Here is a 22229-nt window from a genome sequence, read left to right as displayed (position 1 = left end):
GTTGTACTTAGAAGCCTGTAAAAGTTCTATTTCATAGGATGTTCCCTCACGACACTATAACTCGTCCACCATGATCGTCTAGGGGTTCAAATGCTTGATGCACGTACTAAGTGCATTCGTGATTCCTACGAAAATGAGTAGATTCGAAATGAATGATTTTTTTTTCTTATGAAAATGAAACAATCCGTTTATGTATGATAAAAAGAAAACCCGATTATAGGAATCAAATTTATCTATGCATACGTTAACTGATTCTTAATGTCCTTCGTGAATTCCAAAACACCAACCCAAAATTGGTTTACGAGTACATGAACGTAAAAAAATCAAAAAAATTCAGTTGTTTGATGTTTTGAAGTTCGATTTATATTAGTTGATCTCACATCTAACACGGTTAGTTAACACCTAAAATGATTAATTAACATTAATTAATCAGGGATAAAGTGGGCAGTAAGAAAATAGTCGGCTAAGGAGTTTTGTGATATTACCATCTAATGCCCTTTTTGTTTTTTAGTAGCACGCCTCGAAGAAAACCCCTTGGCCTCGAACTAGGGAGGTAAATTAAACCTAATTTGGACTCGGTGATTGTCATTGGATAAGCCAACAAGGGATTACTATCGAAGATAACAGAAACTATATTTTATGGCATTTCCTTTTCAAGTAAGAACATAAAGTTGGGGTGAGCCGTTGACCGAATGCATATGAAAGGAAGAAACATATAGCCATTTCGAGATTTTATGGCATACATTCTTCGAACTTATTTTGGGGGAAACCACCAAAAGCAACATCAAACAATATTAAGTCTTTAGTCAACAAAGGTGCATTTAATATTTAATAGATTAGAAAGAAAATTGTTGCACTGCCGATTAGCCTTTGATATACGCGTCCAGAGTTATTTGGTCCACCACACTGGTCCAAGAAGTCATCAATCAATGGAGTATGTTTGTTATAATAAACTATCAATCTCCTTTCATTGAAGTAAGTTGTTCCATATTCAAGCAAATGCTAGACGTTTTAAAAATGAAAAATCATAACTTCTCCGCAACAAAATCTATTCGATTTCTGTTTGTCATCTTATTACATAAATTTCATATTCAAGCTCAAGACATTTTACTTAATTGTTATCCTAATACTCCAAATTATACTTCTGGTAGTGAGTATGAAACCAATCTCAAGAACTTTCTTCTTCCTTCTCTGGTTTCAAATGGTTCTATTAATGGATTTTTCAATACTTCAGTGAGTACAAATCCAAATAATACTATTTATGGACTTGTTCAGTGCCGAGGTGATATTTCCATGGATGCTTGCAGAAGTTGTTTAAAAGAATCAAGTGTTGTTGTCATTCAGAAATGCTCTAATCATATAGATGCCGATATTCGTCTCCAAACATGTCTTTTACGTTACTCGAATACTAGATTTTTCGGAGAAGTTGATAAGAGTATGGTTGTTTTCACTTTGGTTAGGGAAAATGTTAGTAATCCGAATGTATTTAATCGTCAACTGGGTATTTTAATGAATAATCTCAAATCTAATGCTTCATTGAAATCGTCTAAGTTTGAAGTTGACTAAGACTTATTGGAAAACGATTAATAAAAAAATAATTTTTTAAAGTTTTAATAAAAAATTATAATTTATTGTTTTATTTTGTTAATGAAACTTTTTAGTCCCACATCGTGGAGTTTCCAATTTTTAGTAGTTTTAAGAAACTATATAAACCTTTTAGTCCCACATCGGGGAGTTTTTCTTCTTAAGTTGTATTTGTCAATTATATAAAGAATTTCACTACTTTTGTAAAATCTATGGGAAAGGGGTTGCTCTATATTTTAGAGGGACCCCTAAGGGAAAATATTTTATAGCGGTTTTTAAGCATTCGCGATTTTCCTTAACGGTTTTTTCGGAGTTGCCAAGCTCAAGTTGAGCATCTACTACATATGCTAGTAGTAGGTGTATTAGCGTGTTTTATCCTGGAGATATCCGTCCTGTGAGGGCTATAGCATCACTCTTGAGTGTAGCCGGGCGCTAATGTCTTAAGGACAGCGTGTTGAACACGTGACTCACTCTATTTTCCAAAGTTTTGCCTTGTTGCTGTTGCGGAGATACGGGGAGCTTGTTCGTTTCGTCAAAGCAATCACTTCCATTATAAAGGAGCTAAGTATCAATAACTTTTGTTTATTTGATTTTTCTTTGTTTTTGATTATTGCACCCAACAATCTTAAGACATTAGCGCTTGTAATAATCGAAAACGATTGATTGGTTTGTGAATCATGGATGTTAATTGTGGAGTGAAAAAACAAAAACGAATTTCTGGTCAGCTGTAGAGTTTCAATTTTATCTTTTAATCTAGAAGGAATTTCGATTAACCCTTTTGACACAACGTACTAGACATCCTGATAGTTACTCGCGTAAAATTTCAGAATTTTTCGAGTTGTAAAAGTATTTTTTTGATATTTTACAAAACAGAAAAATGTTTCTGAAAAATTCTGACGAGCAGAAAATTGTTGTTAACTAAATTAATTTTTGTGGGGTAACCATGAGTTTTTTGAAACGCTGATTCAAACGAAGTTTGTATATATAGATGTTATCTTCAAAACTCATATTTTACTTTCTGATTTGGAATTGTGATTTGTGAATAAAGGTGTCATATCTGAGGGACATGGCTAATAGCCGCATGTGGTTGGAAACAAATCTTCCAAAGATGGCAAAGGTGAGAACATCGAACGCAACTCTAAGCATGGTCTTCATGATAAAGGTATATTTCGTAAACCTGAATCCGGAATTACTTTAGTTAAGGGTGAGTGTTATGTTCCTGGCCACGCGGCAGTAAATTGTAGACAACATAAAAACCTTAATAAGTAGAAAGTTAATGCTAATTTAGTTGAAACAAACTAGAACGAGTTTGGTGGCATGATGTCGGAAGTTATTTTAATAACCAATGTGAGAGACCAGTAGGTGGACTTTGGAGCCACCAAGAATGTTTGTTGAAACAGAGACCTGTTCACCTCCTATCATAGGATAGGGGATGTCGAGAAACTCTTATTGAGTAACTCATATGCAATAGAGGTTGCATAAAAGGAAAAGGTCGAGCAGAAGCTCATATCTGTAATATTCTCACATTGAATGAAGTTTTCATGTTCCGAGCATATGCGAAAATCTTGTATCTTGTTCTGTTGTAGATGGAAAAATATTTAAGATCTTAATTGAATCTGGAAAACTTGTTGTAACTAGGCAGTGATTTTTTAAGCAAGAGTTATAGGACTTTGGGTCTATATAAGCTTAACGGAAAAACTGATGATGTGAACGTAGTTGATTCTTGTGATATCTTTGTGTGATTGATTGTTTTACGTGGTAGACTTGGAACCGTAAACTTATAAGTCAATGCTTAACTGGCTAGCATAGGCTTCGTACCCAAATTTAGTTTGGATTTTGAACACAAAAGTGAAATCTGTGAAGAATCAAAATATGCTATAAAATCTTTTAGCACAAATGTTCAGAGTAATTCTAAGTCTTTAAAATTAATTCAGTTAGGCCTAGTTGACATGAGTTCAACCCAAAACCATTGTTGTAAAAGATGGTTATAACTTCCGTAGATGATTGTACGAGGTATTATCTTGTATACTTGCTTAGGATAAGGATGACGCCTTAGAAGCCTTAAGATGTATAAACTTGAAGTTGGAAACCAATTAGAAGCCTTGAACATAACAAATGTATTCTTAAGGAGATGATAATTTCCATGTTGATTAGTTCAGGATTACCTGCGGCCTTGTGGGGGGAGGCAGTCCTCTTAACTAGTATATCCTGAATAAAGTATCCTTTTAAGAATCAGATGAAACTCCATATGGTTTATGGAACGGTAGATGACCTTCTTATGAATGTGTCAAAGTGTGGGGGCGTTTGACTAAGATTGTAATTCCTCTTCCTAAAAGAACTAGATTGAAACCAAAAATGTTGATTGTGTTTTCGTATAGGGTATATTGAGTATACTTCTACAAGATTTTTTGGTTGTGTGTTCTGATTTTTTCTGACATTGGTGTGAATATTATTACGGAATCTAGGGATGCTGAGTTCTTTGAACATGTTTATTCTAAACCTGTACCTCATTAGAGATGTGTTGTTGATCCCCTAGATTTATCTTCAAATAGTCAGAACTTATTTTAAAGGAAGATGAAGTTGATGTTGAGCCTAAGAGAAGTAAAATAATTAGACTTGAGACTTATTATGAAACCGACTTCATAACATGCCTAGCTTAGTCTGAGCCACAGACTTGTAAAGAAGCCTTAATATCTACTGAAACCCCATTCTGGTAAGAAGCTTCATTTAGTGAAATGGACTCAGTCCGTTGGAACCAGACTTGGGAGCTTGTTAGTTTACCTCCAGGTTGTAAGACCATGGGATGTCAATGAGTCTTTAATAGGAAACGATAGGTAGATGAAACTGTGGAAAAATATTAAGCTAAATTGGTAGCTAAAGGCTATAAACTAAAAGAAGGTGTAGATTTCCTTGATTCTAATTCAATTGTGACGGAAATTACTTCCGTTGAGATACTAATTGTTATTGCTGCCATAAAGAACGTAGAGATACATCAGATGGATGTTAAGACAGCTTTTTCTAAAACCGTGAATTAGGTAAAGAAATTTACATAGATCAACCTGAAGACTTTGTAGTGAAAGGTTGTGCATAAAAAGTTTGTAATTTGAAAAATCTTTGTATGGTTTTCAAATAAGCACGTAAACAGTGACATGGAAAATTTAATCATGTGATAATGGATAGTGGATTTAAATTAATGAATCTGACAAGTATGTCTACAAGTAACTTGTTAAGGATGTCTGTGTAATTGTATGCTTGTATGTTGATGATATGCTTGATACAAACATAGATGTGATCAATTCCACTAAAAACATGCACTGAACGAGAACATTGACTTGAAAGACTTGGGCCCTTTTGATGTAATCTTAGGGATGAGGATTAGAAGATAATCAAACATTTATAAGTCTTAGTCGTTCTCATTATGTTGAGTTGTGCTTAAGAGATACAATCAGTCTGATTGTAAACCTGCTTGTACTTCGTACGATTATTCTTGTAGTCTCAAGAAAAATAAGGGTAGTGGAGTATCTTAACTTGAATACTCAAAAGTTATAGGATGTCTGATGAATTTAATGAACTGTAAGAGTCCAGACATTGCCTATATTGTGAGTAAGTTAAGTGGATATAATTGTAGTCCAGAGCAAGAGAATTCAGATGCACTGAGTAGAGTATTATGGTACCTAAGATACTCTTTTGATTTATGAAAGGTATCTTGTTGTCCTTGGGACTTTATGATGCAAACTGGATAGTTGACTCAGAGGAGTCTAAGTCTACGAGTGGATATGGTTTCACTCTAACATGTGGGTTTGTTGTTGGAAGATTTCCAAACAAACATATCGCTCAATTCATTATGGAATCTGAGAGTATTGCGTTAGATAAAGCATGAGAGGGGGCCGAGTGCCTAAGATGCTTTTTAGAAGACATTCCTCTTTGGCATAGGCCTGTGCCAGCTATATCTATACATTGTGTTAGCCAAGCTATAATAGTTAAAGCTAAGAAATAACTAATCTCAATCGGCGTTATTTCCATTGATTGGATAAAGTCCAAGGAGAATATCGCGCAATCTTTGACGAAAGGTTTGTACAAAGAGATAGTTAAAAATGCATCGAGGGGGTTGGGGCTTAAGCTCATATATTAAACTTGCCATGAAGGATACTCAACCTTGCTGACTGGAGATCCCATGATCAAGATTTCGAATGAGACAACTAATTTGTGGTTGGTAAAGGTAAACACTATCAGAGATTTTCATTCTCTGCCCCTTCCCTATGGTGTAGACGTGATAGTGTGACTGCATGTGGAGGATGACTTTTTAATAAGTCTTAATGAGTTATATAGTTTCAATTTAAGATTGAAGTGGGGTGTAGCAGTAACACTCTTTATGGAAACTCACCTATCTGAATGAGGAAGTGGGTCGCTTCCTGTGAGAATATGAGCTGATTCTCTAGAGCATTCTGAGAAACAGGATACGTCCAGGGCCAAAACGGACAAAACGGCACGAGCTTGGCAGCAATCTTGGAGATATCACCCGTGGTTGTTATCACGAATTACATCAAATGCTAGCAGTTCAAGACATAGTTCACTGTCTCTAGCAAGTAATTCTGGTAATATCTCACTAAGCAAAGGTTCAAGACCTCATGGACACCTCTGCCTAAAATGGTATTTCCTGCGTTTTTTATGTGATTTTGATTTTGATGGTTTTGGTATTACTGGAACTTAGGACCTAAAGGTCACTAAGGGTTCACTAGTTCATGCTTTTTCACTTTGGTGAAAGATACCTATAGTCTCACCATGTGAGAACTAAAGATGAAAGCTCTCAATACTATTATGATTTATGCAATCCATAGTATGACCCTGGGGTCAACACACTTTTGTGTGAGGGAGAGGACGTAGAAATGACTAGTATGATTTCAACACTTGCACGATCAGTCTGGTTGGATCGTGAGGTTGGGATGTTTATTTACCAAGATCTATCTGTGTTTTCATGTTTTATTGAGTTTTCATTCATGTGGGGGATTGTTGGAAAACGATTAATAAAAAAAATAATTTTTTAAAGTTTTAATAAAAAATTATAATTTATTGTTTTATTTTGTGAATGAAACTTTTTAGTCCCACATCGTGGAGTTTCCAATTTTTAGTAGTTTTAAGAAACTATATAAACCTTTTAGTCCCACATCGGGGAGTTTTTCTTCTTAAGTTGTATTTGTCAATTATATAAAGAATTTCACTACTTTTGTAAAATCTATGGGAAAGGGGTTGCTCTATATTTTAGAGGGACCCCTAAGGGAAAATATTTTATAGCGGTTTTTAAGCATTCGCGATTTTCCTTAACGGTTTTTTCGGAGTTGCCAAGCTCAAGTTGAGCATCTACTACATATGCTAGTAGTAGGTGTATTAGCGTGTTTTATCCTGGAGATATCCGTCCTGTGAGGGCTATAGCATCACTCTTGAGTGTAGCCGGGCGCTAATGTCTTAAGGACAGCGTGTTGAACACGTGACTCACTCTATTTTCCAAAGTTTTGCCTTGTTGCTGTTGCGGAGATACGGGGAGCTTGTTCGTTTCGTCAAAGCAATCACTTCCATTATAAAGGAGCTAAGTATCAATAACTTTTGCTTATTTGATTTTTCTTTGTTTTTGATTATTGCACCCAACAGATATGATTAGTAGAATTCCTGGTTATCTTAATGGATTAAAACAAGGACATATATTTACTCAAAGTTGTTTCCTTAGATACGATGATAATTTATTCTACGAGTTGCTGCCACCACCACCACTACCAGCCACAGTTCCAGGTGCTTTGCCACTGCCGTCTGATACTGGTAAAGGTGTTATTTTATACGCTGGCATCTTGTTTTGTGTTTCAAGGATTTGTTTTCTCCTCATGAAACCGTGAGTCTTTTTCGAATGTTGATGGTAACAGAACCGCCGCCAGGGCCAGAACCATCACTAAATATTGCTGCCGTCGCTGTTCCTGTCGTTGTAGGGGTTTTCCTGATATTAGCAGTGTGTTTTTACTTCCTCAGGCGGAAGAGAAGGGGGGCTAATAAATCTGGTATTCCAGGTACGGTTTTCAGTTTTTGGTTTAATGTTGATTTTCTAGTCATAATGGAGTATATCAAAGTGGCGATTAGAATTTTGCAAGTTTTTATGTTTCTGTAGTTACCAGGGATCCGACCGAAATCAAGACTCTTTGCAATTTGACTTGGTTACGATTGGAAATGCTACAAATGAGTTCTCTGATGCTAACAAGCTTGGCGAGGGTGGTTTTGGTGCAGTCTACAAGGTAAGTATTAGACTTCATTATACGGGCAAAAGTTCGTTAGCATGGAAATTATTTCTTACATTTATTTAAACATTAACAGGGTAAGCTTCCAGATGGGCAAGAAATAGCGGTGAAACGTCTGTCTGTAAATTCAGGACAAGGTTTGCAAGAATTCAAGAATGAAGTGGTTTTGCTAAATAAGCTTCAACACAGAAATCTTGTCAGACTTTTGGGTTTCTGTTTTGAAGGCCATGAGCAGATACTCATCTATGAACATGTAGCCAATAGAAGTCTCGACAAGTATTTATTTGGTATGCCCCCTATGTCTCCCATTTGTGCATACTTTTTCATGATGTTGTAGCTTCTGTAATTGCCCCTACCGTCTTAGTACCCGTGCTTAACTATTACTGATGAGAATGTGCAGATACCAAAAGAGAGTTCTTTTGGATTGGGAAAAGCGCTGAAAAATCATAGAGGGGATTGCCAGGGGACTTTTATATCTACACGAAGATTCTCGGCTTAGAATTATTCACAGGGATCTCAAAGCAGGTAATATTTTGTTAGCCGAGGAAATGGAAGCGAAAATTGCAGATTTTGGTATGGCTAAGCTTTTCGAAGTCGATCAAACACAGGGTAACACAAGTAGAATTGCTGGAACATTGTGAGTATACTATTCATATTTTGCTCAAGCAATTTTCAGTAAAAACCAACGGTTGATGCAAGACTTGTGGCTGTTTATTAAATAACTGAGGGCACGATCTACAGCGGTTACATGGCCCCAGAGTATGCATTGCATGGACTATTTTCTGTGAAGTCAGATGTTTACAGTTTTGGGGTTTTGCTCTTGGAAATCGTAAGTGGTCGAAAAATTACCAGTTTCTATCAGTCAGCTTCATCGCCAGATCTTTTAAGTTATGTAAGTATGAACCTGTTGACGAAATACTCAATCTCAAATAAGAAAGAAAAGAATGCCCCTGTCAATCTACAATATTAACCTCTTTGCATTTCCTAAATGCAGGCATGGAAGCTTTGGAGAGAAGGTAGACCCTTGGAGCTGATGGATAGTACTTTATCCCAAAGGTTTTCAAGAAACGAAGTGATTAGAAGTATACATATTGGTCTATTGTGTGTGCAAGATAGTATCGAAGATAGACCTACTGTGTCTTCTGTAGTTTTGATGCTCAGTAGCTACTCAATCACTCTAGCATCTCCTTCAAAACCTGCCTTTTTCGCAGGAAGCATAACAGGATTGAATATGCACAAGCCTTCAGGACAATCAAAGAGCAGCTCAAAATCATATTCTGCAAATGACATTTCAGATACCCGGACATACCCAAGATAATATTGGTCTAAATTACCTTTGCGTGCCTATATATAGTGATAGATTTGTGTGAGAATAATTCCACACCTATTCTTTTGCTGACGATTGATAAATGTAATTACATTCAGAAAATAGTTAAGTATGGTTTGTTTATCTTATTCATCATCATTTTATCACAGAGTACTCGACTTCAAGCTCAAGATTTCTTTCTCAGGGTGTTCTTCTTCTTCCAATTATACTTCTGGTAGCGCATTTGAAACCAATCTAGAAACTAGCAGTTGATTATCATATCCTTCTATGCAGACACCTCCTAGGTAGTGCAACCCTGAATTAGCCATTTATACAAATAGTTGGACATTTTTGGGCTGACAACATTGCTGCTCAATTAGTACTGGTTTAACACATAAGTCAAAGGTATAATTATCAGGTCGTATCGATTCGTTTTTATTACAAAACAAGCAATTTGCACTTGTATGTACGGGTTGCTTTACCGGATACAAATGCATAATGATGTTTGCTGACGACACTCTTATGAATTTGAACCACAGTTGGATCATTATTCTCGCTGATAGGCTAGGATGAAGACATGAGACATTTTTGGAAAATAATCTAAATATAGAAGATAATTACATTTAGCATCTGTACTTGAACTCAAGTTGAACTCCCAAATGCAGCATAGCTAGTCCATACTGTCCGATCAGCGGGGGTAAAATTCCGTCATGGACATCTGATTCACGCTTATGTTGTCAGCCTCTTCAGAATGGATTTCGGGTTCAGTTTTACCACGCAGTAAAAATGCAGATGGTGATAAAGGTGATGGAAGAGTGACAGAGTGGTTATTGAGCATGTGAATAATCCATGCCATTGTGGGTCTATTAGCTACATCTTCTTGAACACATAATAAACCAATTTGGATGCATCTCATCACTTCATTTGCTGAATAACATTCTCTTAGTGTTGGATCTAACAATTCCATAGATCTCTCCTCCTTCCAAAGGCCCCATGCCTGGAAAATATAGTTTCTATTGTTAGTGTGCGGGGTAAAGTGAGAAATTACATGTCCAAAAACTAGAAACAAAGTTTATACTCACATAGCTTAGGACATTCTCAGCACCTTCGAACCCACCAAACGAGTTACTCCTCTTTCCACTTAGGATTTCTAGAATCAAAACACCGAAACTATAGACGTCTGATTTCACGGAGAATTTACCATGCATTGCATACTCAGGAGCCATATATCCACTGCAAATCCAGTACAAGAAAGAAAATTTCTTTCTGCAGTTAATAATGTGGTCATGTTTGTATTGAGAGATATGATTTATGAACAGCTAGAATAGTTACAAAGTTCCACAAATTCGTTTTGTACTGGCTTGATTTTGGTTCACCAAGAAAATCCTAGCCATCCCAAAATCTGAGATTTTGGGGACCATATCTTCTCCTAATAAAACATTGCTGCCTTTTAGATCCCGATGGATAATCTTAAGTCGAGAGTCCTCGTGAAGATAGAGAAGTCCTTTCGCAATGCCTCCTATAATCTTGTATCGCCTTTCCCAATTCAAATATGTGCGTTTAACAGGATCTGCACATTTAGTATTCAATAAGTTTAACTATTGAAGCAGTACAACTCGAAAAGTTTTTGCTTTGGTGAGTGATATAAAAGTAGAATGGAAAGAAGCCGAACCGAATAAAAACTGATCGAGGCTTCCATGCTTCATAAGCTCGTAAACGAGAAGCTTTTCCTCCCCATCTAAACAGAAGCCTAAAACTCTAACAAGATTTTTGTGTTGCAGTTTGACCAATAATACAACTTCATTCTTAAATTCTTCTTCACCTTGGCCAGAATTTACAGACAACCTCTTCACAGCTATTTCTTGTCCGTCTGAGAGTGTACCCTGAAAAAAACAATCAAATGTGACAAACTGAAAAGTGATGTAATTATAGAGCTACCACAACATACAATGCCACTGTCAGTACCTTGTATACAGTACCAAATCCGCCTCGCCCAAGCTTATTAGCATCTGAAAAGTTGTGTGTAGCGGCACTTATGGTACTGAAGTTGAATTGCAAAGACTCATCACTTTGAATCTCATCGATGTCTTCAAATATAACAAAAACAAAAAAATTGGAATCAAATGACTATTAAGATCTAATTTCGAAAATGTTCAAATTTTGCAGGTCATTCCTACAATAAGAAAGCTTAATTACCTTCAATCTTCTTTTGCAGTACTTTCTTTTTTCTCTTTATTATGCAGAAATACAAAATGATTATGATGGATAATACTATAACCACTGAAGGAACAAATATCATAAGGAACAGTTTCTGCGGAAACTTTCTCTTTGCTGCAAGAACATGAAAAAAAAAAATCAATTAATCAAGGATTATGTGTGCACATGTAAACTAAACCCTCTAAAACGTTAGATTTTCTATACATGCAAGTATTTCTAAATGCTTACAGTGTTTTGGTTTCACAGGAGAGGGGGTTATTCGTGGGAGAGTTCGAGAGATTTTAATGTATTTAGGTTTTCTCATGTTAGTCCTGGGGGAGTTTGAGGGAGTCTCTCCAAATCTCCGTTAGTCGTGGGGGAGTTTAGAGGAGTCTCCTAAACTCTTTAGAAAACACTTGTTAGTCGCTGGGGAGTTTAAAAAAAGCTCTTGAATTCCTTGTTAGTCATAAAACCCTACAATATTAGGGAGTTGGTTGCTTTGGGGAGTTCGAAGGAGTTTTTAGTGTATTTTGGTCTCACAACCATTCTCTCAAAAGAGTAGAGATTTGGGAAGGAGTTTGGTGCGTAGAAAACCATAGGAGAAAGAAGAGGAAACGTTTTTTTCCAGGTATATGTTTTTTTTCTTCTTTGATCTCCATGATTGTTTATAATAGTTTGATTTGTGTACTATTTTGATTGTTTTTCATATCTTTGATCTCCATGATTGTTTATTTTGATTGTGTGTATAGTTTTTTTTGTGGGTACTCTCTCTCTGTCAAAACCCTAATTTGTGGTTCAAAAGATCTTGGTAAGAAATTGCATGATTTGATTATAATGATATCTTTAAATTAAACCGTTGGAATATGATGAAATTTGAGTATGTCGTAGTTTACCTTGTTATAGAAGTACAGTATAATTTTCACGCGTATCAGGTCACGTTTGCTACTGCAAAGCTTGCACAATATATGACTATGGTCTGCTGAGTTTAAATCCCGAATAGGGGACTGATTCCTATTTATCTCATTCTCCGCTTATCGTACAAAGCTGAAATTTTAGTATGATGTTTGTATATATGAAGATTACCTACTGTAGAAATTTCATAAAGTTCTGATCACTTTAGGTACACCAAAGTGTGAGAAATCCGGAACTGAATTTTGTATGCACGTATTGAAAGTAGTCGGGTTCTGAGTAATGTATCTTTTTAATGAACCGTTGGAATGCTATGATTTTTGAGTGTGTTGTGGAATATTGAGTTGTAAGTGTACCGTAAAAATTTCAAGAGGATCAGGTAAGTATTAATACTGCAAAGATTGGACAATCTGAAACTGTGTTTCGGTGAAACAGAATTCCTTTACAGCTATCTTCATAATTTTTTATGTCATCATGCATTAATTGGCTTGCTACTTTGCATGGGTGTCATTGAGAATCACTATCACTTGTTAAGTCCTCTTATTTAGACACATACTTCTCTTCTATTCTGTATGCCAAAGGTCAATACAGTGGCGTACTTCATTCCGTATTGGCGTGTTTTAGCCAATTCATACGGTGCTTTTGTTGCAAGGAGTTGCTAAGGGATTTTATTTGATCAACAATTTGGCTAAGTAGCTCTGCGTGTTAGTACTGTGTAATCTAGTATCACATTTTTTTATCATGTTTCATTAGACTGTTTGGTGTTCTTATTATCCTTGCTTTGTTAAGTTCTAGTATTAGTCGTACAATGTAGCTAACATGTCACACCATAGAATGGAAAAATCCAGCCAACCTGCTGAAAACAACAAGAAGAAAAAGAATGTTAGGAAGAATAAGAATACGGAACCGGAAACGGAAGTGACTACGAATTACAAACAATGGACAACTCGAGAGGCTGAGAAATTATTGGAACTGTTGGTAGAAGCTACACTTGAGAAGAAGAAAGACACTAGTGGATGTTTTACTAAGAGAATAGTGGAAGAGGAGATACTTCCAAAACTTAACCAAGCATATGGTTGTGACAAATCTTTTGAGAACTATAAAGGAAAACATAGATGGTTGAAGACTAGATTTGGTCAATACCATGATTTGTTTAAATCTTGTACTTCTGGATTCGGTTGGGATGATCCTAACAAGATGATTACTGGATCCGACGAGATGTGGAACAATTACTTTGAGGTATGTGTGTGTTACTTACTGAAAACTAAATTTGATATTTTTTTCTTCTATTTTGTGCAGAGTTCTAATTCATACTTTATCCTTTATTTATTTTTTGTATGTTAACAGAGCCATCCAAACCAAACTAACTTAAGGGAAGATAATGGTAAAGACTAAATGTACTTCTAGAAAAGTTACAGTTGATCTTACCCATGAGGGTACAAGTGCTAGAACCTGTGATAAGGAAGATGAACAAGATGATTACTTCGATGTTGATTATACTCTACGAGAGCAATATGATAATGCTTTTAACGTATCATACGTGGGATATGGCTTAGAGGAAAGTGATGAACAAGATAAAGATGAAACTCAAGATATGAACACAAAGAAAATTCCTGTCAGAAAAACGGCACCAAAGAAAAGACCAAGGTGTGACATTGGTGACTCTTCTACATCAACTAATCCTACTGGGCAGTCTGATTATCTAGAGAAATTGATTACCAACAGTTCATTGATTGCTTCTTCTATTGATTCAATGCATGCTCTTATTGCGAAAGAGAAAGAAGACCGCAAAATTGAAAAAAAAATGCGCAGAATTGATAAGGATAAGAAAGATAACCAAATATGGGATCTTGTTTATGGATGAATGAAATTTCTTTGGAAGATAAGCTGAAAGTAATTGAAATGCTAGAAAACAATCACAAGAAGAACTTATTCATACGTTTTACTCCTGAAGAGAGAAAGTTGTGGATTGGTTCAAAGTTAAAATCATAAACCTGTCATCTTTGCAAGTTTCTATTAGGTTTAATGGGCTTTTAAAGTTACAACAGTTGATCGTTTTTCTTCATAACTATTAGTATTTAATTTTTCTTTTCTCCTAGTTGAGAACTTATTGTTATGGATTGATTGCTACTAATTTTTATGGGTTGACATCTTTATGGTTATTATGATTGAATTTATGAACTTTATATTCTATATGCTTATTTTCTATATACATATACTTTTATGCTTTTGAAATAATGATGATTCTAATAAAAAAAAAGTACTTTTATCATCTTTTTAGGTGAACATGTCTGATTTGGATTTATCTACTGATAGTGAAGATGAAGCCTTTGGTACAGAAGAAGAAAGCAGTGATGATGAAGAGGTAAGCAGCAATAATGAATTTGAACTATCCATATTTTTGAATATACTTTCAGCGGTGCATTCATGGTTGATGGATATAATCAAGCAATTGCAATACATACAAAGTCAGCGTATTGAAAGACCAATGAGACGCCCAGTTACTTTGTTTGGATATAACTATACAAGGAGAGTTTTGCGTCAAGACCCAGAAGACTTTCGAAGAAGTTATATGATGTACCCTGATATTTTTCTAAAACTATGTTGTATCATTAGAGAAACTACATCATTATGTGATACAAGATGTGTTTCTATTGAAGAAATGCTTGGTATATTTTTACTCGTTGTTGGCCAAAGTTTACGATATTGCACAATACGTGACACATTGGTCGCTTTCGGTGGACAGTTAGTAAAAACTTCAACAGGATGTTGCGAGCTTTAAATTTTATAGCTCCGAGGATGATGGCTAATCCAACAAGTGCAACTCCATTTAAAATTCGTGAGAGTACACGATTTTATCCTTACTTTAAGGATTGCATTGGAGCTATGGACGGTACACATATCCCAGCAATGGTAGAGAAAAGAAATGAAGCCGTTTATCGGAATCGACATGGAATTACATCTCAAAATGTTTTAGCGGTTTGCAACTTCGACTTGGAGTTCATATACGTGCTCAGTGGATGGGAAGGGTATGCTCATGATTCGAAAATACTTAACGACGCAATGACAAAAAGAAATGGACTGAAAATACCGCAAGGTAATTTTACTTTTATCTAATGTGAAGTTTTGAGTTTTTTGGTTAAGTTATATTCGGGTTCTACTTGACGAAGTTTTCTTTTTGTATTTTATTCAGGTAAATATTACTTGGGGGATGGTGGGTTTGCAAACCGACGATATTGTTTAACACCATTTTGTGGCCAACGTTATCATTTGAAAGAATTTTCTGGTACGGGTAATCATGCGAAAAAGGCTGAAGAATTATTTAACACGCGTCATGCTTCTTTGAGGAATGTAGTTGAAAGATTGTTCGGTGTTGTGAAGTCTCGTTTCTTGATCTTTAAGTCTCAACCTCCATTTCCGTATCAGGTGCAAGCGGAGATAATGACAGCTTGTGCAGGCCTACACAACTTCTTACGAAAAGAATGCCGCTCAGATGAGTTTCCGGTCGAGGAAGAGGAAGATAGCCATCCATCAACGCTTGTAAATGACGATGAAATTTTGACACAACAAACTCAAGAACAACAACGTCAAGAAGCTAATGCATGGAGAAAGAGTATAGCAGATGATATGTGAGAAAATGTTCGTGAACAAAGGGAGTTAGAATTGTATGGAGACCGTTAAATTGAAGGGAAAAAAATTATCTCATTGCACAAAATAACATACTATTGATACAGAGATATGATCATTTTCATTTATTTTTTTCTTTTGATTAAAGATCAATGTTATTTGCAAATAAGGGTTTATTGTTTCTTAAAAGAGAATGAGTTAGGAGTGAACTCTCTCAAACTCCCCCAAACTCCCTCTAATAAACTCTCTAAAACTCCCTACACTCCCCCAAACTCCCTGAACTCAAAAACACAAAACTCTCTCAAACTCCCTACACTCTCTCAAACTCTCTCAAAATCTCTGAGATTTAAAATACACTCAACTCCCCCGAAATCAGTCGAGGATTAACCCCTGGAAAATGGTGGTGAAGTTGCGTTGAGCTCATAAAAAGAAAACGTCTCATATCTAAAATAGCAGCTCCAACAAATAACTCTGCCACCTTCTCTCCCGCTAAACCGTTTACGAATATCATCTATTTCTCCGCGAAGACATTGAGTGCAATTGTTAACTGATATATCAGAAGAACACTGAGCCAACCCATATATTTTCTGTGAGGGCGTAATCTCTATGTCTCCAATAGCATACAACTTTTTGTTAGTCGAAAAAGACGAAGAAGAGACACCATTAGAAGTGACCTCTGCTAAAAGTTTTTTCGTCAATTTGTCGAATCCTGGATTAAACTCTTCCGGGTTTGTAACTGAATTTGCATTAGGGAGAGTAAATGATGGTTTATCCCGCATGATTGTGAAGAATGATTTAGCGGAATATTTTAAAATAGTTAGCTCTTTGAATGTAATAACTGCTTCTTCGGAGCTTGGACAACGGCGTATTATTTCTTTAGCGGCTAATTCAACATTAGATCGACATGCTTCTACTGTAAGATCACCTCTGCACTGATAAGATCCATAGGCGATATTTAGGCTTTCTCCCAATGGTGTCGTTGTAATATCCATAATGGACAGTGGTTTTGTTGAATGAATTTGCCAAAGAAGACAGAACAAGATTAAGGTTGGACAGATATGTATTAGAGGTGATATTACCTGAACACAAGGCGAAAATATTATTCTGATCACTTTTCGCATTAGATTTCAACACATAGCATTGTATGTTGAATATAAGAATCGCAGAAAGAATTTTGATAAACATCTTGAAAAAACTACCTTCTTAGTTTTTGAGATGATGTGCATTCGTTAATGGTTTGGTAGCTTGAATGTTTCAGGCATGCTTGTTCTTGAGTTGGTTTTTAGACTTTTATAAGGTCAATATCAACCAAGTCAATGAGTTGTGGAGATGGTGTATTGAAAAATCAATTTTTTTTTATGATTGGTAGATAAGCCAAACATCATTATTTGATTCTTTCGTATGAGATAGTTGAAAATCAACGCGGAATTGTGTAGTTCACAATCACCGAGGCTCCACTGCCGCAATAATGGGGTCAAATCCCATATTGTATTATTCTTTAACTTACTAGGAATTGTTGATATGGGTACCCTCCGTACTCCAAGTGCCGTAGCAGTGATGTTGAATTATTACAAAAGAGAACAAAAAACGTTGAATTTTAACTCATTCGATCGACCTAAGTTTCTGTTAAAAATAGAAAATTTAGTACAGACTACTATATGTAAAACAGGTAAGTTATCTCCGAATTCAAACATTAAAGTCACTTATGACAACTTAGTTTTGCTTATCATAAACAAGGGGTAAACAATAAGTTTCTGTCATTAAAAATGTACGAGTAGTAGTATTCTAAACTATCGTTATTGTCGAGCGCATAATTCAGTAATTGAGGCTTCATTAACACTTTTCTTCTGATCTACTCGTTGATTGATTCGAAACACTTGGTGGGTTCCATTCCTTCCCAAATGAATTTTGGAATCCTTCTTACGATGAAGAAAAAATTAATATTGGTAGAGTAGTAGCATAGTTGTTGAGCATTAGAAGCCATTGTGGCTCTATCAGCTGCATTGAACGCATAATAATCCAACTTGGATGCATCTCATTCTTTCGCATTCGGAGCATGCAGTTCTCTTTAAAATTGGATGTAACATTACTAAAGCTGTCCCATTTGTCCAACGCGTCTTCGTGCCTGCCAGAAATTTTCATGTATGCTCAAATTTGTGATCATCGTATTTGACAATTTTGACTATAAGGTTTCCACTTTCTTTTAGAGAATCGTTTTGCTACATGCTAGAAACTACAAGTAGCCTTTTAAGGTTGACGTGATTGTGGCTCCATAATTCGTAGGTAGCCTTTTGGAGTTTGGACACATAATAATTAGTCCAGGGTGGACACATCTCACAATTTCAATATTCAAATAAAGGTTGGATCCAACACAGGGATGCCCTCAATCCGAGGTTACCTAGTCTGCAATAATGCACCATTTCCATACGGTTAGACACAAAAGTTTTGCCATGTAAAAAAGATAAGAAAATATACACAAATGTTTGAACTCTTTTGTCAGTAAGAAAAAGAAGTTCAGGCTCACTTAGATTAGAAGCTCTTGGGATCCGTAGAAAGAGTTGTGGACCTGTTCTCTGAGGATCTGTAGTACTAAGATACCGGACGACAGACAAACAGATGTCGTAGAGAATCGCCCATGCCTTTGCATAATCCACTGAAATCCAAGTATCAAATGAAGCATTTCTTTTGAGTATCTAACTGTTTTGTTTTCCTATCTGTGAACAAAACCAAAGTCTAGTTTCTAACTTCATCTAACTTGTATACAAATTTTGGTAGAACAATGCAGTATACTTTGAAATATATTAGTAACACAAAATGGCAGTTATTATCGAGGGTATAATTCAGTCATCGAAACTTCATTAACACTTTGTGAAGATTTACTCGTTGATTGATCTGAAACACTTAGCGGGTCTTTACTATCATCCCAACGAAATTTAGATTCCCTGAAACTACGTACAAAAAAAGCAGGTACTGAAGGCACTGGTAAATTAGTCGAGAAGTTGTTAAGCATCAAAACAATTGACGCCATTGTGGGTCTGTCCGATGCATTTTCCTGAACACACAATAATCCAATGTGGATGCATCTCATTACTTCACTTTCACAATGATTGTCCTTCAAAATCGGATCTAACAAGTCTAAAGCTGTCCCAATATTCCATTGTCTCCATGCCTGCAAAAATTTCTCATTAAATTCTTAAGTTCGAAAGTAGCTTGATATGTCCACTTTGAGTATTTACAAAGAAGAAATATAAATTCTAAAACTCACATAGCTAAGAAGGTCTCCAGAGACATCTGGATCATTGAAAGAGTTGTTCTTTTTTCCGCAAAGGATCTCCAGAACTAACACACCGAAACTAAACACATCTGACTTCTCGGAGATTTTTCCATGCATTGCATACTCTGGCGCCATATATCCACTGCAAAATTTAGAGAGCATTACTTACTAATTTATTTCAACCTCCGAATGCAAAAGATTTATTCGGTTACAATATGTATACTTACTATGTTCCAACGATTCTAACTGTGCTGGCTTGAGTTTGGTCCACCTTAAAAAGTCTAGCCATGCCAAAATCTGCAATTTTGGGGTTCATTTCTGCATCTAATAATATATTGCTGGCTTTAAGATCACGATGAATAATCTTAAGTCGGGAATCCTCGTGCAGATAAAGAAGCCCTCTTGCAACCCCGCCAATTATCTTATACCGTTTTTCCCAATCCAAACAAGTACGTTTAACAGAATCTACACATTCGCACAAGCCAATGATGAAGTAAGCCACTGTTTTCATAGAATGAAAGAAAACATACAAACCGAAGTAAACATAAAGAAAGATAGAGAGCATAGGATCGATGCAAACCAAATATCAATTTGTCGAGGCTTGAGTTTGGCATGAAATTATAGATGAGTAGTCTTTCCTTTCCATCCAAGCAGAAACCTAGAAGTCTAACAAGATTCCTGTGTTGCAATTTTACCAGTAAAACAACTTCGTTTTTAAATTCTTCTTCGCCTTGACCTGAATTTCTTGAAAGCCTCTTAACAGCTATATCTTGTCCATCTGGGAGTGTACCCTGATCAAAAAGGATATTAAAGTAAACAAAATGAAGTGTAAAAATCTAGTGCAACAACAAATTCAATATCAATTCTCTTCATGTCAAAATGTTTCTAATACCTTGTATACAGAACCGAAACCGCCTTCACCAAGCTTATTAGCAGTAGAGAAATTGTCAGTTGCAGCTCCTATTGTCCTGAAGCTGAATTGGACGGATTCAACACTCTGAATTGAATAAATATCATCTGAAAAAGCAAGAATAACACAATGAGAACCTAATAAATCTTATTAATGTCAGTTTCATGACATGTTAGTTGTGACTTCTAAACACTCACTATCTTCCGCTGTTTCCCTTGTTACTCTTCGTAGAGGTAATTGACTCGGTTCCCTTGACGCTTTTCGTGAGCATAAGTACCAAATTGCTATTGTGCACAGTACCGCAATAAGTGAAGGAACAACTACGATAATAACAATTTTTCCGGCTGAGTGGTTTCTTTTCCCTGCATGATCACATATAAATTTTAGTAAACTAACGGGACAGTTTTCATCAATTTTATAACTGTTTTACAATTCTATCTTGAATTGACAGAACTAGTTTTTAAAAGTAAATTTCAATATGTTAACAGAGACATACAGACTGGAATCGGATATCCCCAAATAAGATTGTAGTTGACTAAATTATTTATTTGTTTTCTGGACTTAACCTCCAAATAAAGGAATATCCAACAACTGGTTGAATTATTTTATTTCAGGCCACAAAAAGAAAGAGTTGAAAAACATTTCTTCATTTTCTTGACTAAAAGTTGTCCCGGTATCAAATGAAATTCATGAAAGTGGATTCGATCAGCTTAAAATCATAAACTTACCTGGAGGCAGAGGAGATGTTGCATTAACTATCTTGGATTGATAGAAAGGATATGTTTCATATCTGAAATTGCAACTTGGGTTGAGAACTTTTGCACCAACTTTTCCATTACAACATACGGATAAATTCCCGGCAACCTGACTGAGGCACTTATTGCAATCAGTTGATGATATATCTGCACACTGTACTAATCCATATATCTGCCGAGATACCGAGAAGTTTGCTGCTCCAACAGCAAACGATTTTGTAGATTGGCCGGAAACTGTACTTTCTCTGACTAGTCTATCCATTAGTCCGACTAAACTCTTGTTAAACTCATCTTGATTTGTGGTAACGCTAGTTTGGTTTACCATATAAAAAACTGGTTTTTGTAGCAGAACTGAGAAGAATGTTTCATTAGAGTACCTTAGATTACATAAATCATACCATACAATTGCTTGCTTAGAATTTGGACATCTAATGTTTTGTTTAATGTCTGCAGTTGCTACATCAAAACAGTTTTGGCATTCTTCTGTTGCAAGATCACCTCTGCACTGGTAAGCCCCGTGAACAACGTCGGGATCGGACCCAATACTGGAACTTCGGTATCCATTATTGACGCCTTCGTTGTTAAATAAAGTGAGCGATGAAGAGAGAAGGAAGTTGATGTTCCCATGATAAGTACTCTTAGTAGTATAATTACCTCCTGAACAGAATTCTCGATAGAAGATTGGCTGACGAGAGGTTGGTTGTGCAAATGTACAGACCAAGTGGTAGATTATAAATATGATCAGTATGCAATATCTCATTCTTGATTTCTTGTTGTTGTGATGATTCTAGTACAAAACGAAAAATCTCATCAAGATGAAAACCTAAGATCAAATTTTGTTTCTTGGGTCTTCGTTGAGACACTTTCTTTGACTGGTTCACACCCTGAGTTTTTCTCTTATGCTCCTTATCATTTTCTATCTTACAAGTGGGTTTTGGCTCTCTCTGTTCTTTTGGGGTCTCTTCGTAACAATTATCATTTGTCATTTCTCGTTCACACACAAGTAAAATCAAAATAAAATGATTTTTGTTTTGTAAGTAGGATTCCACTAATCGCAATTAACAACAGCTTTACTTAATTAATCACTTGTATGTGTCACATGAGCTGTAATTTGACACTTCAACCGAAAGAAAGTCAAGGGTGTTAGAGAGATTGCTAGTATTTTTCTTACTGTTTGAAAGATCGACTATACATACAATACGTGGAGGGTTGGAATTCAGCGACAACCCATTCACACTACTTCTCACGATTTGTGCACCACTGGATCCTCAACAGATGACGGTCTAGATCTCTGTATCAAAATTCATTTGGCCGTATTGGGTCGACATGCGACAAAGATCGCCAAGGGACGCTTCCAAAATAGTCACGCCTCCACGGTTAGGATGCGCAT

The 22229-nt window shown here is 36.0% G+C and overlaps 4 protein-coding genes and 1 pseudogene across 4 annotated transcripts; 2 read left to right on the top strand and 3 right to left on the bottom strand.

Moving 5' to 3' along the window:
- The first annotated feature begins 1017 nt into the window (after window positions 1-1017).
- On the top strand, window positions 1018-1566 carry LOC113290877 (cysteine-rich repeat secretory protein 38-like). The gene has a single exon (XM_026540466.1). The coding sequence runs from the start codon at window positions 1018-1020 to the stop codon at window positions 1564-1566; it is 549 nt and encodes a 182-aa protein (XP_026396251.1).
- A 5666-nt stretch (window positions 1567-7232) lies between these two features.
- Window positions 7233-9180, top strand: LOC113290876 (annotated as a pseudogene).
- Window positions 9181-9856: 676 nt separating this feature from the next.
- On the bottom strand, window positions 9857-11689 carry LOC113290875 (putative cysteine-rich receptor-like protein kinase 35). The gene is made up of 7 exons (XM_026540465.1): window positions 11614-11689; window positions 11365-11499; window positions 11134-11255; window positions 10841-11051; window positions 10501-10738; window positions 10251-10401; window positions 9857-10165 (listed from the first exon to the last, which is right to left on the bottom strand). The coding sequence occupies exons 1-7, from the start codon at window positions 11687-11689 to the stop codon at window positions 9857-9859; spliced, it is 1242 nt and encodes a 413-aa protein (XP_026396250.1).
- Window positions 11690-16002: 4313 nt separating this feature from the next.
- Window positions 16003-17145, bottom strand: LOC113287833 (cysteine-rich repeat secretory protein 38-like). Its single transcript, XM_026536683.1, has 2 exons — window positions 16980-17145; window positions 16003-16832 (listed from the first exon to the last, which is right to left on the bottom strand). Exons 1-2 carry the CDS (start codon window positions 17019-17021, stop codon window positions 16284-16286), a joined length of 591 nt encoding a protein of 196 aa, XP_026392468.1. The 5' UTR covers window positions 17022-17145; the 3' UTR covers window positions 16003-16283.
- A 1542-nt stretch (window positions 17146-18687) lies between these two features.
- On the bottom strand, window positions 18688-21781 carry LOC113287832 (putative receptor-like protein kinase At4g00960). Its single transcript, XM_026536682.1, has 7 exons — window positions 20813-21781; window positions 20282-20446; window positions 20067-20191; window positions 19755-19965; window positions 19402-19639; window positions 19166-19316; window positions 18688-19069 (listed from the first exon to the last, which is right to left on the bottom strand). Exons 1-7 carry the CDS (start codon window positions 21597-21599, stop codon window positions 18725-18727), a joined length of 2022 nt encoding a protein of 673 aa, XP_026392467.1. The 5' UTR covers window positions 21600-21781; the 3' UTR covers window positions 18688-18724.
- Window positions 21782-22229: the final 448 nt, after the last annotated feature.

Source organism: Papaver somniferum, chromosome 6 (assembly GCF_003573695.1).
Source record: "Papaver somniferum cultivar HN1 chromosome 6, ASM357369v1, whole genome shotgun sequence".
Classification (NCBI taxonomy): domain Eukaryota; kingdom Viridiplantae; phylum Streptophyta; class Magnoliopsida; order Ranunculales; family Papaveraceae; genus Papaver; species Papaver somniferum.
Note: the sequence above shows the minus strand (reverse complement) of the source record. Positions and strands in the feature narration are given on the sequence as shown.